The sequence below is a fragment of the Antedon bifida genome, chromosome 8 (assembly GCF_963402885.1).
Source record: "Antedon bifida chromosome 8, ecAntBifi1.1, whole genome shotgun sequence".
Classification (NCBI taxonomy): Eukaryota; Metazoa; Echinodermata; class Crinoidea; order Comatulida; family Antedonidae; genus Antedon; species Antedon bifida.
Genome location: NC_136233.1, coordinates 22,600,438 through 22,617,631, shown reverse-complemented (window position 1 = coordinate 22,617,631; position 17,194 = coordinate 22,600,438). Strand labels below are relative to the sequence as shown.

The window sequence follows — 17,194 nt, the reverse complement described above, 5'->3', positions numbered from 1 at the left end:
TGTACATAATATGTTATCATGTCGCATTATAATTAAGAGGGTCAAATTCAAGTCCACAATTTGTTACAAAGAAGATCTTGGTAAATAAAGCAAGAGGCATTTTAAAATTTGTAAAAAAAACCAGACGCAAATGTAAGGAGAGAGGGATAGTTTTTATTTATTGAGAGATGAGTGAATAAGCTTTGGTGGTTTCAATAAAAGAAGATCTTTGAATTTCTACCTCCCAACTTGCTTTTATGAATGCATGGACAAACTATAGAGTGTGCTATAACATTGAAAAATACATCAAATCATAGAGGGCGCTACTAAGAATTGATTGTGCACGGAGGTGATACTGTATAATAAAAATAAATGTTTGTTAAACTTGGTCTGTGAATTACATTGGGCATTTCTAAACTTTCTAAATCGATAATTGTTTGATAAAATTGTTTTAAAATATTCACACTTCCTTTATCTAATACTAGATTTTGCGGCTGCGATACGGGATCAGAATCATGTTTCTGTATTTTTTCTTCTTCTACTTTCTTTAGTATCTTTAATTTGTCATCGTAGAGATATTTATCTCTATGCATTCACACATCTCTAGTGTAGTACAGTACAGAGCCATATATATAAAGAGTTACGACATTGGATTATAGTCACGTGATATGCAGATCAATTTGTGTCAAACTTTTCTCCGTTATTGCATGTAAAGTATAGGAGCAAGAAAATACTTTAAACTTTTTCTTATATTTAAAAAAATGTAATTGCACATTTTACGGTGAAATATCGATGTGCACAGCGTACAGAAGTACTTGCGGCAAAGAATATTGCGCGTGCGTGCGCTAATACATTATAAAGTTCGATTGATTGATTTTTGAATGAAACATCCCATAACTACGTCCTATTAATAACAATTATGTAATATTTTCACTTCATAATGCATGCTTTGATGACTAAATAAAATAATAAAGTGTCGTGGATATATTTGTTAATATATTGAATAGGGTATGAACAATATTTAAATAATAAAGGCAAATTATTACAAATGAAATGATGAACGAGTCTCTGAAAGTTTGTGTCAAAAACACACATAGAGCCATATACTGTATAAAAAGAGGGGTAAATTTGTGTGTTTTTTGTATTGGTTCATGCTTTGATGTATCCTGACTTGCATGTAGGCCTTAGCATTTATTCTTTTGTTATTATAGACACAATATATATATGTTACCAAATTAATACCATTAATAAAAGTAATTACTAAAATAAAAACGGAATATAAGCGTTATTTCATAGACAAAAAAATCTAAAAATAATGCATGAACTATAGGAAAACGCTATACAAAAGAGACGCGCGCGCCCTCAGCGTGCGAATTCTTTGACACAAAAATGGCTTCTAATTTTCAATGTCGTAACTCTTTATATATATGGCTCTGGTACAGTATTGATATCACTCCCCTCTATGTGTATGATGAAAATAGAGGGCGCTCTTTCTATTATTGTTTACAATTTTCATGACAACAAGATGGCTGTGGCTGGAATTTTGGAATCAAAAACAACTATTTTCACCGGTAGTTCTGAAGAAGACAAAGCATGTGCCAAGCTGTTTTGGCAGTCTGTCACTTTACACCCTACAATTGAATCAAGGCTAGTGTCAGGAGATATACGACAGCGTCTACCAGTTGCACCTCAGCCAGGTCAAGAAGGTGGTAAGCTAGATAGCATGCAGCAGTACTGGAGTAGGCTACTAGGGCTAGCCTAGGGCCTAGGCTAGCCCTAGGACCAGGTCTAGTAGCCTAAACCTGGTCCTAGTACCTAGTAGTCCCACCAGCCAGGCCCTCTTCTGTCAGTCTTCTATTTAGTAGGCCTATGCTAGAGAAAGGCTTTAGGCCTAGGTAGGCTAGTAGCTAGCTAGAGGTACCACTACCACTATACATTTTTTCGTACGGGTACTCGCTAGGCAAAAAAAGCCTTTGTTTGTAGTCATGCATGTCATACCCGTGCATACTCGTCTCTCAGTCTCCTAATAATTTAATGTGTGATTTGCATATTTTGAACCCAAAACTATAAATTTCCAACAAGAAAAGACGCAGTGAATACATCATACCATACTTCTTTTGCGCAAATGTATCAAATTATGTGAGTACAGTAAAGTTGTGAGTAAATTATGCATTTAACATGAATTTAGGCGTTGATAACCAATGGCCGAAATGGCCGGCTCGTTGCTAGATTACCTGTTGCATCCACATAGTTACAGTTATTATGAGTTTGTTAAATGTATTAAAATATTATTATTTTCACTTTAACAGAGGTGAACTTATCAGGCAAACCTCAAGAAAATGACTTAAGTAAGTTGTGCATATATTTTGACAAAACTTGTATGAGCAGCAGTTGTTATGTACCATTATTAGCCTCACCTTTTGGCCTTTTTGGATTTCGCCCCTCTTAGTTTAATCAAATTATTGTTAATGTCAGTATGTTACTTTGGTTGATTGATTATGTGTCATTTTCAGTATTTTCGCAATTTGAACACAAATAGTTGTAAGGTATTTTCAATCATAAAACCTGTGTGTATACATACAGATACAGTATGTACATAGACATACACATAGGCCTGAAATTCTGAATGAATGCAATATAAAATAAATTTATATTAAAATTAAAAAGAAAGATTTTGATTATTGATGAACTCATCTCCTAGAGCGGCAGAGGAGTTATAGTGTTTAGAAGTATAAACAGGCATGAGTAGGAGGAGGAGGTATAAAATAGATAACAGAGTGTTACATACAGTAGCAGCTCTCAGCTACTGACTGTCCAAAACAATTTCATAATAGTTTTAAAATTGTTATTATTTTACTTTTACCAAGAATTAGAAGCACATCTTAACAAAGCTCATCAAGAAACAATTTACGAAGAAAGCAAGAAACTCACAAACCAGGTACGCACCAAATATGGTAGTGATATGCCCAAATATGGTAGTGATATGACATCATCATGTCAATATATGGGCACATCACATTTTTTATCACATAAAGTTTGATAGTGTAGAGTGAACTCAAGTACAGGATAGATTGAAGATATTGGATTAAAAGTTCTGTACTTATTCTAATTTTAAGTAGACGTCTAATAATAATAATTTGATTTTTTTTATTTGTAGGCTTTAATGCGCGATGCAAATCTGGCGCTATTACAAAAAAGGAAAAAGGAAAGGATTTCAAAGGAAACATTATCAAAACAAAAAAGATATTACCACCAGGATGTTATGGGCGCAGTTATTAACGACGATGAATTTATTGATGAAGATGAAGATGTGGCTGAAACGAGTATGAAGGCACTTGATGCTTTTGAAAAGGCCAAGAATTTGTAAAACTCTCATCAATGTTGTGTTTTTTGTAAAGAAATTAAATGTTCAAAATTTTTTTAATGTAAAATATAATATGATATAGTAACTAGTTATGTCAAAAAATGTGTATTGAGGTAACATACGGAGAATTTTTCTGTAGGAAAGGTATTTACCTATGTACTGTTTAAATTTTCCATTGAGATAACATGCGCAGACCAATGTACTATTAGTAAAGGTATTATTACATAATTGAATTTTTAGAAAAAAATCCCTGTACTTATAGTACAGAGATTTCGAAATATGACCAGTTATGTCGAAAAATAAAAACCTGTAACCCAATAAGATAACGTGTCTATCTTTATTTTTGCCTTATGCGCATGTGTAACGCTACAAACGGTCTAATATTCTATCAAAGAGCTTTGTCAATCACCCGGGTTCAACGGCTCAACGAGTAAAACGTCACTGTACAGCAGACACAGACTCAACAACAAAGGTAAGTGGTTCAAGTCTCTGACTAATCATGTAATTAAGTTCTTCTTTCAGCAAAAACAAAACGCGAAACTCCGAGTCGAAAATAAACGCGAAAAAAAACCACGCGAAAAAATAAACAAAAAACATAAAAATAAAAACCCCAAAAAACAAACAAAATTAAATTAAAGCAAAAAAAACGTCTTTTTTTTTTATTTGAATAGATTTATTATATAAGTACAGTATATTACATTTATTTCGAAATATACCAAATATGAGTTTTTAGAAATTCAATTATTAAGCTATATATATATATATGCGTATATATTGCGGTATCGTAGTCTTTTAGACGTATAGTAACCATTTATTTCAAAAACTATAATATGGATTGAAATTTTGCCATTTTTTAGCCAATTTGAGGTAACATGCGCAGAAAAAATAATGAGATTTTGCGCATGCCGATTTATATCGTGGTAACATGCGATGATATTATTTTATTGTGGTATGCGCAGGTCAACTCAAGTAAAATATTCACTTTTAAAAATACTAATAAAAAAAAAAAATTATTATTATTATGCACTAATATTGTTGAACAGAATATGCGCATATATTGCAATCTTATAGACGTATAGTAACCATTTATGTCAAAAATTAAATGGGTCGAAATTTGGCCATTATTTGGCCATCCCAATTTTTTGGAAAAACACTATTTGAAAAGTGCGTTTTTTGGTCATTTTTTGAAAAAATCTTTTGTAGAAAAATGGCAAAATTTCGACCTTTTTTTTGACATAAATAGTTACTATACGTCTATAAGATGATTATAAAGCAATATATGCACATATATAGCAATAACATTGCATAATAACAAGTTTTTAAAAAGTACAGGGATTTTTTCAAAAAATGACAAATTTTTGACCTTTTTATTTTTCGATAAAACTGGTTACTATAGCACAATTGGCATGCGCAGAACCCATTATTCGACTCTGCGCATGTTTATTATGCTATAGTAACCATTTATGTCAAAAAATAAAAAGGTCGAAAATTGGCCATTTTTCGAACATTTCCCTGTACTATAGTACAGTGATTTTTTCAAAAAAAGACCAATTTTCGACCTTTTTATTTTTCGATAAAACTGGTTACTATAGCACAATTGGTATGCGCAGAACCCATTATTCGACTCTGCGCATGTTTATTATGCTATAGTAACCATTTATGTCAAAAAATAAAAAGGTCGAAAATTGGCCATTTTTCGAAAATTTCCCTGTACTATAGTACAGTGATTTTTTCAAAAAAAGACCAATTTTCGACCTTTTTATTTTTCGATAAAACTGGTTACTATAGCACAATTGGCATGCGCAGAACCCATTATTCGACTCTGCGCATGTTTATTATGCTATAGTAACCATTTATGTCAAAAGTGGTTACTATAGCACAATTAACATGCGCAGAACGCATTATTCGACTCTGCGCATGTTTATTATGCTATAGTAACTATTTATGTCAAAAAATAAAAAGGTCGAAAATTGGCCATTTTTCGAAAATTTCCCTGTACTATAGTACAGTGATTTTTTCAAAAAATGACCAATTTTCGACCTTTTTATTTTTCGATAAAACTGGTTACTATAGCACAATTGGCATGCGCAGAACCCATTATTCGACTGTGCGCATGTTTATTATGCTATAGTAACAATTTATGTCAAAACTGGTTACTATAGCACAATTGGCATGCGCAGAACCCATTATTCGACTCTGCGCATGTTTATTATGCTATAGTAACCATTTATGTCAAAAAATAAAAGGGTCGAAAATTGGCCATTTTTCGAAAATTTTCTGTACTATTGTACAGGGATTTTTTCAAATAATGACCAATTTTCGACCTTTTTATTTTTCGATGAAACTGGTTACTATAGCACAATTGGCATGCGCAGAACCCATTATTCGACTCTGCGCATGTTTTTTATGCTATAGTAACCATTTATGTCAAAAAATAAAAAGGTCGAAAATTGGCCATTTTTCGATAATTTTCCTGTACTATAGTACAGGGATTTTTTCAAAAAATGACCAATTTTCAACTTTTTATTTTTCGATAAAACTGGTTACTATAGCACAATTGACTTGCGCAGAACCCATTATTCGACTCTGCGCATGTTTATTATGCTATAGTAACCATTTATGTCAAAAGTGGTTACTATAGCACAATTGACATGCGCATAACGCATTATTCGACTCTGCGCATGTTTATTATGCTATAGTAACCATTTATGTCAAAAAATAAAAAGGTCGAAAATTGGCCATTTTACGAAAATTTCCCTGTACTATAGTACAGGGATTTTTTAAAAAAATGACCAATTTTCGACCTTTTTATTTTTCGATAAAACTGGTTACTATAGCACAATTGGCATGCGCAGAACCCATTATTCGACTCTGCGCATGTTTATTATGCTATAGTAACCATTTATGTCAAAAGTGGTTACTATAGCACAATTGACATGCGCAGAACGCATTATTCGACTCTGCGCATGTTTATTATGCTATAGTAACTATTTATGTCAAAAAATAAAAAGGTCGAAAATTGGCCATTTTACGAAAATTTCCCTGTACTATAGTACAGTGATTTTTTCAAAAAAATGACCAATTTTCGACCTTTTTATTTTTCGATAAAACTGGTTACTATAGCACAATTGGCATGCGCAGAACCCATTATTCGACTGTGCGCATGTTTATTATGCTATAGTAACAATTTATGTCAAAACTGGTTACTATAGCACAATTGGCATGCGCAGAACCCATTATTCGACTCTGCGCATGTTTATTATGCTATAGTAACCATTTATGTCAAAAAATAAAAGGGTCGAAAATTTGCCATTTTTCGAAAATTTTCTGTACTATTGTACAGGGATTTTTTCAAATAATGACCAATTTTCGACCTTTTTATTTTTCGATGAAACTGGTTACTATAGCACAATTGGCATGCGCAGAACCCATTATTAGACTCTGCGCATGTTTTTTATGCTATAGTAACCATTTATGTCAAAAAATAAAAAGGTCGAAAATTGGCCATTTTTCGATAATTTTCCTGTACTATAGTACAGGGATTTTTTCAAAAAATGACCAATTTTCAACTTTTTATTTTTCGATAAAACTGGTTACTATAGCACAATTGACATGCGCAGAACCCATTATTCGACTCTGCGCATGTTTATTATGCTATAGTAACCATTTATGTCAAAAGTGGTTACTATAGCACAATTGACATGCGCATAACGCATTATTCGACTCTGCGCATGTTTATTATGCTATAGTAACCATTTATGTCAAAAAATAAAAAGGTCGAAAATTGGCCATTTTACGAAAATTTCCCTGTACTATAGTACAGGGATTTTTAAAAAAAATGACCAATTTTCGACCTTTTTATTTTTCGATAAAACTGGTTACTATAGCACAATTGGCATGCGCAGAACCCATTATTCGACTCTGCGCATGTTTATTATGCTATAGTAACCATTTATGTCAAAAGTGGTTACTATAGCACAATTTACATGCGCAGAACGCATTATTCGACTCTGCGCATGTTTTTTATGCTATAGTAACCATTTATGTCAAAAAATAAAAAGGTCGAAAATTGGCCATTTTACGAAAATTTCCCTGTACTATAGTACAGGGATTTTTTCAAAAAATGACCAATTTTCGACCTTTTTATTTTTCGATAAAACTGGTTACTATAGCACAATTGGCATGCGCAGAACCCATTATTCGACTCTGTGCATGCCAATTGTGCTATAGTAACCATTTATGTCAAAAAATAAAAAGGTCGAAAATTGGCCATTTTTCGATAATTTTCCTGTACTATAGTACAGGGATTTTTTAAAAAAATGACCAATTTTCGACCTTTTTTTTCTCTCGATAAAACTGGTTACTATAGCACAATTGGCATGCGCAGAACCCATTATTCGACTCTGCGCATGTTTATTATGCTATAGTAACCATTTATTTCAAAAGTGGTTACTATAGCACAATTGACATGCGCAGAACGCATTATTCGACTCTGCGCATGTTTATTATGCTATAGTAACCATTTATGTGTAAAAATAAAAAGGTCGAAAATTGGCCATTTTTCGATAATTTTCCTGTACTATAGTACAGGGATTTTTTCAAAAAATGACCAATTTTCAACTTTTTATTTTTCGATAAAACTGGTTACTATAGCACAATTGGCATGCGCAGAACCCATTATTCGACTCTGCACATGTTTATTATGCTATAGTAACCATTTATGTCAAAAGTGGTTACTATAGCACAATTGACATGCGCATAACGCATTATTCGACTCTGCGCATGTTTATTATGCTATAGTAACCATTTATGTCAAAAAATAAAAAGGTCGAAAATTGGCCATTTTTCGAAAATTTTCCTGTACTATAGTACAGGGATTTTTTCAAAAAATGACCAATTTTCGACCTTTTTATTTTTCGATGAAACTGGTTACTATAGCACAATTGGCATGCGCAGAACCCATTATTCGACTCTGTGCATGCTTTTTATGCTATAGTAACCATTTATGTCAAAAAATAAAAAGGTCGAAAATTGGCCATTTTTCGAAAATTTTCCTGTACTATAGTACAGGGATTTTTTCAAAAAATGACCAATTTTCGACCTTTTTATTTTTCGATAAAACTGGTTACTATAGCACAATTGGCATGCGCAGAACCCATTATTCGACTCTGCGCATGTTTATTATGCTATAGTAACCATTTATGTCAAAAGTGGTTACTATAGCACAATTGACATGCGCAGAACGCATTATTCGACTCTGCGCATGTTTATTATGCTATAGTAACCATTTATGTCAAAAAATAAAAAGGTCGAAAATTGGCCATTTTACGAAAATTTCCCTGTACTATAGTACAGGGATTTTTTTAAAAATGACAAATTTTCGACCTTTTTATTTTTCGATAAAACTGGTTACTATAGCACAATTGGCATGCGCAGAACCCATTATTCGACTCTGCGCATGTTTATTATGCTATAGTAACCATTTATGTCAAAAGTGGTTACTATAGCACAATTGACATGCGCAAAACGCATTATTCGACTCTGCGCATGTTTATTATGCTATAGTAACCATTTATGTCAAAAAATAAAAAGGTCGAAAATTGGCCATTTTACGATAATTTTCCTGTACAGGGATTTTTTCAAAAAATGACCAATTTTCGACCTTTTTTTTTCTCGATAAAACTGGTTACTATAGCACAATTGGCATGCGCAGAACCCATTATTCGACTCTGCGCATGTTTATTATGCTATAGTAACCATTTATGTCAAAAGTGGTTACTATAGCACAATTGACATGCGCAGAACGCATTATTCGACTCTGCGCATGTTTATTATGCTATAGTAACCATTTATGTCAAAAAATAAAAAGGTCGAAAATTGGCCATTTTACGAAAATTTCCCTGTACTATAGTACAGGGATTTTTTCAAAAAATGACCAATTTTCGACCTTTTTATTTTTCGATAAAACTGGTTACTATAGCACAATTGACATGCGCAGAACGCATTATTCGACTCTGCGCATGTTTATTATGCTATAGTAACCATTTATGTGTAAAAATAAAAAGGTCGAAAATTGGCCATTTTTCGAAAATTTTCCTGTACTATAGTACAGGGATTTTTTCAAAAAATGACCAATTTTCGACCTTTTTATTTTTCGATGAAACTGGTTACTATAGCACAATTGGCATGCGCAGAACCCATTATTCGACTCTGCGCATGTTTTTTATGCTATAGTAACCATTTATGTCAAAAAATAAAAAGGTCGAAAATTGGCCATTTTTCGATAATTTTCCTGTACAGAGATTTTTCAAAAAATGGCAAAATTTCGACCTCTTTATTTTTTGACATAAATGGTTACTATACGTCTATAAGATGATTATAAAGCAATGTATGTGCATGTATAGCAATATTATTGCATAATAACAGTATTTAAAAAATACAGGGATGTTTTCGAAAAAAGGCCAAATTTCGACCTTTTTATTTTTTGACATAAATAGTTACTATACGTCTATAAGATGGTAACGCAATATATGCGCCTATATAGCAATATCATTGCATAATAAATAGTATTTTGAAAATAGCGTATTTAAAAAAAAAAATCCCTGTGGGATTTATGCGCATGCGTAACGCTACAAACGGTCTAATAATTCTATCAATAAAGAGCTTTGTCAATCACCCGGGTTCAACGGCTCAACGAGTAAAACGTCACTGTACAGCAGACACAGACTCAACAACAAAGGTAAGTGGTTCAAGTCTCTTACTAATCATGTAATTAAGTTCTTCTTTCAGCAAAAACAAAACGCGAATCTCCGAGTCGAAAATAAACGCGAAAAAATATCACGCGAAAAAAAAACAAACTACATAAAAATAAAACTCCCCCAAAAAAAAATTCAATTCAATAAAAAAAAAATTGTTTTTTTGGCGTCATTAGGCCTATAGTAACCAGTATTTGGATTTGAATAGATGTATAATATTTTAAAAGTACAGCAAAAACAAAACTCCGAGTCGAAAATAATAAGCAAAAAAAAAATCAACGCGAAAATAATATTAATACCACGCAAAAAATCAAGAAGCGCATACATACATTTTTTATACATCGATCGATTGCTTAAAAAATATATTAGACATATTGAGCTGCTCGCTGATAATTGATTAATTTTAACAACACTACAAAAACTCACAAAATGATAGTTTATGGTTTAATGTATTACCACATACAAATACATTAAAAATGATCACGTGACATTCATCATTGCAATAAGAAGGAAGACTATATACATGCTCATTAGATGATGACGTCATTGCATAGAGGTACAAAATGCTTAAAGAATTAACAATAAAATAATATCATGTATGTTGTTAGGGATGCAATGAGCGTTTACACCGATGTAAAAATCTTAAAATAGGCCCATGGGCTTGTTTGACACCATATGTTGTGAGTAATCCCCACTTCTGATACCTCACATACTACTACTACTACTACTACTATTACTACTATTTTAAAAGGTTCATGTACTAATAATCGAAAGAAGAGAGAGAGGGGGAGGGGGGGTTATGGGGGACATTTTCTCGTGAAACCAACGAGGGCTGTGGCAATATAATATTTGAAAACACTAAGGCTAACCCCTATGCAAAGGAAACTTATCCCTTTAATGTGAGTTCTACCATGGAGGTTCTACCGTAGCTTACAATTATGCCAAATATCTTCCAATTTTACGGGTCTAGTGAATAATTCCAATAAAAACAACATGCCTAAGTGTTATGTACATTCTTTATGGAATTTTAAACATAATATTTCATTATAGATTAACGACGATGTGTTTGAAGATGGTGATATGCTGTGTAAAATGATGTGTATAACATATTACAGTACATATTAAAATATTAGTCAACGGTATGGATGTGACCGCTTTTAGAAAAAGGCTAAAATTAATTTAAAAGTAAACGGATACGTTGTTATTGTATATAAGTATGTATAGTATTATTATATGTATTCAATTACGTTCTACCAAGTTCACTAAAATCACACACATTCAAGAGAAAAGAACCAATATTTACAATCGATCACCTCCACGCATGCGCTGTATGCAGCATGTAAAGCAATTTACGATACATAGTTATATAAATCCAAATTGACCTCAAGTAGTGACGTCATGACACGAAGAAATACACAAAAGCGCGCGTACATAAAAGCATAACTTTTTCTACACGCGCATTTGGTTTGGGTTTTTTCACGTCAATTGTTTCACTTGGCGACATGTAAATCAACCAAATATTCGTCCACATGAGAGATTTACGCAAAGTTACACTACAAACAATAGTAACTGTTGCAACATACTGGTACCAAGAGTACGAATAAAATATTGGTATGTGTACGATCTCCCATGTGTGCGAAAGATATGCGCATGACCACCTTGTATTACAAAAAGCTATTATATATAATTATTATACTTTATTATTATTTGCAATAGGTTAACTTAAAACATCGGCCCGCCGTGTGTACTCACCAAATGAAAATTGGTATTATATGTTGGAAGATGATATAAAATATGAAGTTTATTAAAACATACCTTCTCAAAATATATTATCATAATTAGTGTTAAATGGTTCGATGAACTAGGTGCCACTTTGTTTTTGCAAACCAAGTTTTACAAAATCATCTTTATTTTAAGAAATTGTCTGAAGCAACCACAAATTAAATTACACTAATTAGTAAATACAATATATCAAAAGTACGAAAGCCTAATCCTGCCACAGAGTATAAATTATTGACTTGCTTTGTAATCTTTACTTCACCAGTGGAAGGAAGGAAGAGGCTTTCGTATAAAACACATCTATAATATGCAAACAGAAATGTTGAAAAGACAATCTATAATCACACCTCTGTATAATGCCAATGTGCTCTCACCATGGACGAAATTCGTTATTAGAATGAATTAGAGAAAGATAATCAACGATACATTTAATTCATTTATTTTAGCATGTACTCAATGCCACGCATTGGTAACAGTTCATTTAGGTGTGTTTCTCGCAGGCGTGACGCAAGTGAGTTGACCAATTACACGCGACAATTCAAATTATCCATTGTGTCGTGATTGGTCAACTTTACAAGTGGGAACCAATCTTTATAATAGAAACAAAGTAAGGAAACACCACACAGCCTCAGCAATCAAAACAAACTATATCAAAGCCAAATTATATAACACTAAAATTCTAGCGGTTTAATTAATTAATTTAAAGCGAAGTATTATTAATATAATTGTTATTAAAAATGTTCATCATTATATCAACATATTCCATATACATTATTACAAGAATTATTCCTTTGTGTTTACACTTTTATACATACATTATTTACAGAAAATGTTGAGGAACTTCGGCAGCATTAGTACATTATAAGAGGCAATATTGCTAGTTCAAAATACTAATAAATGACCGACTTAAGCTAACATAACGAGTTGTTGTATAAAATACCCTGTAAACGAAGCGTACACAATACACACCATTCAATGCATAATCAAATATTATCAAGAAAATAGGAAATAGTCGGTGATATTACGAACAAAGGCAAAGTAAACGATGCGCGTACAGAAGCCGTGCTTGTTTTATCAGCGTTTGAACACGCGCGTACAGAAGCCGTACTATTTGCATCAACGTTTGAATTCGCGCGTACAGAAGCCGTACTATTTGCATCAGCGTTTGAACACGCGCGTACAGAAGCCGTACTATTTGCATCAGCGTTTGAATTCGCGCGTACAGAAGCCGTACTATTTGCATCAGCGTTTGAACACGCGCGTACAGAAGCCGTACTATTTGCATCAGCGTTTGAACACGCGCGTACAAAAACTGTACTATTTGCATCAGCGTTTGAACACGCGCGTACAAAAGCCGTACTATTTTCATCAGAAAACAAAAGCCAGAAATTAACTAAAATAAAAAGATAATCAAATGAACTAATATTAAAAATAGATAGGATAGGATTAATAATACATAAAATAATCAAATTCAAATCGAGTTAACTTGAGCGGGTTTACTGAAGCCGACTTGGCCGACTATTTTATAGTAGAATTTTAAAAGGACAATATGAGAAATAGAATAAAATATAAAAAAATAGGTTTCTATTCCATGCGTGTTCACAAAAATCCATAGAATAACAATAACCGTGTGTAACTAAAACAAGATATAGGCCTATTTACATTATTGCTGCAACCAGAGGTAATATACGACTCTGAAATAACGTAAGGAATTTTACCAATCAGAAGCGAGTGTTCGAACTATCCGTCGGCTGTGATTGGTCAAATTACTTTCGTGTCGTGTACGGTGCGTGAAAGTGTGTGCCTCCAAGCTTTAAAGGGGGGTTCCGGGTTTAAAATGAATAGCAAAAAATGTAAAATATATTTGTTTGTCTCTTGAACGGTAAAAGTTTCAATTTATATAAGCGCCCAGTGAAGCAGAACGAAGGCTGTGAAATGAGGCCAGATTACAAGTGCAGCTACGGCAAAATCACACTGTGGTTACAGAATAGGAAATTCGTGAAATGGTCAATCTTCCGACGACTCGTTATCATTAACCATATCAAATACTTTTGTAAAATTATACTTATCTGATGTAATTTTAGTCGGTCTTCCCATTTATAAAGTCAATTTTTTATGAAAATCCATCAAAACAGTGAAAAATTAGATATGTTTGCACTTTACGTTTGCCGATTTTCGCACTGACTTAGGGAAAGCTTTCAAAATCAATGAAGCGTAACGTATACATTCCTGAGCGAGGAGAGCGAGACGACGATACACGTGCTCACTCTCTGCCCATGCCTGGCATCGTCACGTGATAAGCAGATACAATATACAATACCAAACTGGTCGGGTCGAGTATACCCCGTCTATAATCACAACATGAACGATGTACAGTATTTGATTGAAGGTCGACTCGACCTACCGGAATGGTATAGATAATATAGCTCGAATGAGAGAGTTGGAATATTATTTTGTAAACATAAGTATTGCTAATTTTAAAAAGTGTAGCCTATAGTAAAAGGCCTGGTAGTATCAATTCGCATAGGGTCTACTACACTAGCTAGCTCAATTTTTAACTGGGCCGGATCGGCTAGGTCTCCTTCCTACTACCTGGTCTACTTGCTTGATGCAGTATCCGCTTTTTTGGAGAGTAAACTAGGCCTATTTTAGGCCTACTTATTAGACGATCGGGACACCATACGTGCGGAAGGCGATCGGACCTCGTTTTGCCTCAATATTTACAGCCGATTTTGTAGAACGTTTTAGGGTTAGATTGTTTAGGAGTTTGGTTGATAGGATGGGTGTGGAATCCACTGAGTTTTGTTATTTATGGGCCAATCGTTTAGTAGTAGGCTAGCTAGGCCCATGATGGCCCCAATGTTTTAACGTAGCCATCGTGGCATGGAATCCCTAGTCAGAAATGGCTCTCACCCATGAATAAAATGATTTAGGCTAGGCCTAGCCTAGTACGTGAAGCCGATATACGATCTGTACTATTCGAGGAATAAAAATAGTATAATTTATGACTCCGTAAATCTGTACTACTAGTAAATTTTGTATTTCATTAAATGTCAAATAAATATATGCTACTACTGTTATTATTACACTTTAGGCCTAGCTTAGAAAATCTACAAAAAATGTATTTCACAATGATCGGGTGGTCGTCGTTTGACAGGGGAGAGAGCTAGAGATGCAAGTTGACAAACACAACGTACAAGCTTGACGTCGCGAGTTTGGAATCCACTGATGACGTGATTTTGTGAATATCTCATGAATATTAATGAGCTTCCCTAAGCTGCTGAAAAACAGACTTTCCATGAATTTACCCTAAAATGTATATAAAATTTAATTTTTTTAATTTCTCGTTATTACTTCTTCATTCTGACATGTCTATATTGTTATAATATTTTTTATTTAATAAATAAACGATATTTAAAAGCAATTTTAAACCCAGAATCCCCCTTTAATATACCAAAAACATAGACAGATCGAATTGTAATACCGATAACCGTACATTCTGAATGTTGTTCTGAGAGAGACGACATTTCTAAATGTCATCAATGATCATTATTTTGGCCTCTAAAAACTTTACGATCATTTTGTAAACAAGACAATCAAATAAGTCAGTAGTGAATGATCTTGAATATACGCATGCGCAACAATTCCGTATTTTATGAACATGTGTACGCTATCGCAACTGGATAAAGCGAAAACAAATTAAAATAAATAGTGGTATCATAAGGGAAGGAGTGGTAGAAACATATAATTTATGAAAATATAAAAATGATATCAAAATGTGTAGGTAGTAGAAAACACAGTTTGGATTTATTGCACTGTTCCATTTACCTCGGTCTCTTTACCTCGTGATTCACTTGTTATCTGAGATGATATCAATAAAATGTATTGTTTTGTTAAATCAATAACAATATTAATTATGCTGGTTTACATCAAATTATGTCAAGCCAATTCCACACAAAGTCATACAATCTTGGTTCACAACCACTTTAATGCAAGTTACATAGTTTCTCACAACAGTAATCCGGAGCTTTCGTTTTCACAACGCGCTACGCGTGATTCGACTGCGCAGATATACACAGAATCATATGGGCATGCGCAGACTGAATGTTAGACTAAATAACTGCGTAGTCTATTGGCACGTCGATGATATGCCTACGTACAAATAGTCAGCAAGTATTCTGCTCTTTGAAGCAAATTTCAAGACTCAGCAGGACGTACTAGAAGAAAAACTTTCACCCTGTGTCGTCTGACCAATCAGATAGCGTGTTCCTTCATTCGATGTCGATGATTGGTCAGGAATAAATGTGTGCAATTGATTGCTGAGGTCAGATCCTTGCGTTTGGACAGTATTTGTTGGAAGTTGGGCGAGATTAAAGTCTAAGTTCTGCATTTCTATTAGGTTACTATCCAAGGAATCTAATGATATAGTTTCTTTGGTTTCCATTGGATCAAAATGCTGCAACCACAAATTGTGTCTCCCTTGGTCGGTTACAAATTCTGGTGTTGATAATGATTTGGCTAGTATTTCGGCTGTTCTGCTTGACTGCGCGGTGACGTTGCATGTACTTGCTGTAAATGTCTCATGAGGTCTATATCCGGATGATGATGATCGCCTTTCGATATTTGGATACGAAGACCCGACTGTCGGCCTATTCAAACTGCCAGATTCCGCTCCCTGATTCTCTGCTGTCGAGTTTCTGAGAATATAAGCTTTTTGACGAGAAGGATTTGCAAAGTGACAATAAATGTTAGAATCACTATTGTCATCATCAAAAGACGACCATATACTATGCCCTGAGACGGCGCCATTTTGTTTTGCATACGTCTTGTTGCCAACATACGCTTGCTTAATATGTTGCGGATAGCCTCTCGTTAAAATTTCAAAGATGGCGTCGCGTTTTTCTTCGAATTTGTGCTCTAATTCTTCTAGTTTTGATGAGACGTTGTCTATTCTATTATTAAGATCACTGGTTGCTACTATTGGACTGACGTCTTCTACAACTATGTGTGGCATTGACATTGTTCCCTGATCAATATCCAACAAGTCTTTGGTAGTTTCTCCACGATGATGGAACGGAATTTCCAACTCATCGTCCTCATCATCCTCATCTTCATCGTCTTCTTGCTTGACTCGTCTGCGTTGCTTTCTTTCTTTTCCACCCAACTCCATAGTGATAAGAGGATCAAGCTCTTCTGCAAAATAAGAGTTATTTACTTAATGACATCTAGACAGATCATGTATATTATCAATATCAGTAAATGTTGACATTATGACGAATACATATATATGTGTCTCTGCTTTGGTCTTGATACACAA

General features: G+C 33.7%; 3 protein-coding genes across 5 annotated transcripts in view; 1 reads left to right on the top strand and 2 right to left on the bottom strand.

Moving 5' to 3' along the window:
- Window positions 1-17,194, bottom strand: part of LOC144850066 (uncharacterized) — a 140,492-nt gene that overhangs the window by 48,607 nt on the left and 74,691 nt on the right. The window lies entirely within an intron of this gene.
- Window positions 1,492-3,669, top strand: LOC144850365 (cilia- and flagella-associated protein HOATZ-like). The gene is made up of 4 exons (XM_078707643.1): window positions 1,492-1,688; window positions 2,289-2,327; window positions 2,847-2,917; window positions 3,137-3,669. Exons 1-4 carry the CDS (start codon window positions 1,505-1,507, stop codon window positions 3,344-3,346), a joined length of 504 nt encoding a protein of 167 aa, XP_078563769.1. The 5' UTR covers window positions 1,492-1,504; the 3' UTR covers window positions 3,347-3,669.
- LOC144850061 (potassium voltage-gated channel unc-103-like) overlaps window positions 15,659-17,194 on the bottom strand; it is a 49,913-nt gene continuing 48,377 nt past the window's right edge. For all 3 annotated transcript variants that reach the window (XM_078707238.1, XM_078707239.1, XM_078707240.1), the window contains one exon: window positions 15,659-17,070. In XM_078707238.1, coding sequence (XP_078563364.1) covers window positions 16,082-17,070 — 989 coding nt within the window. In that variant the 3' untranslated portion in view covers window positions 15,659-16,081. The remainder of the gene's footprint in view (window positions 17,071-17,194) is intronic.

Bases quoted from the DNA above. Each gene is read 5' to 3' on its own strand.
- LOC144850365 (XM_078707643.1), top strand. From the start codon at position 1,505: ATGGCTGTGGCTGGAATTTTGGAATCAAAAACAACTATTTTCACCGGT. The intron at 1,689-2,288 runs GTAAGCTAGATA...TCACTTTAACAG, and splicing joins TCAGCCAGGTCAAGAAGGTG to AGGTGAACTTATCAGGCAAA. The intron at 2,918-3,136 runs GTACGCACCAAA...TTTTATTTGTAG, and splicing joins GCAAGAAACTCACAAACCAG to GCTTTAATGCGCGATGCAAA.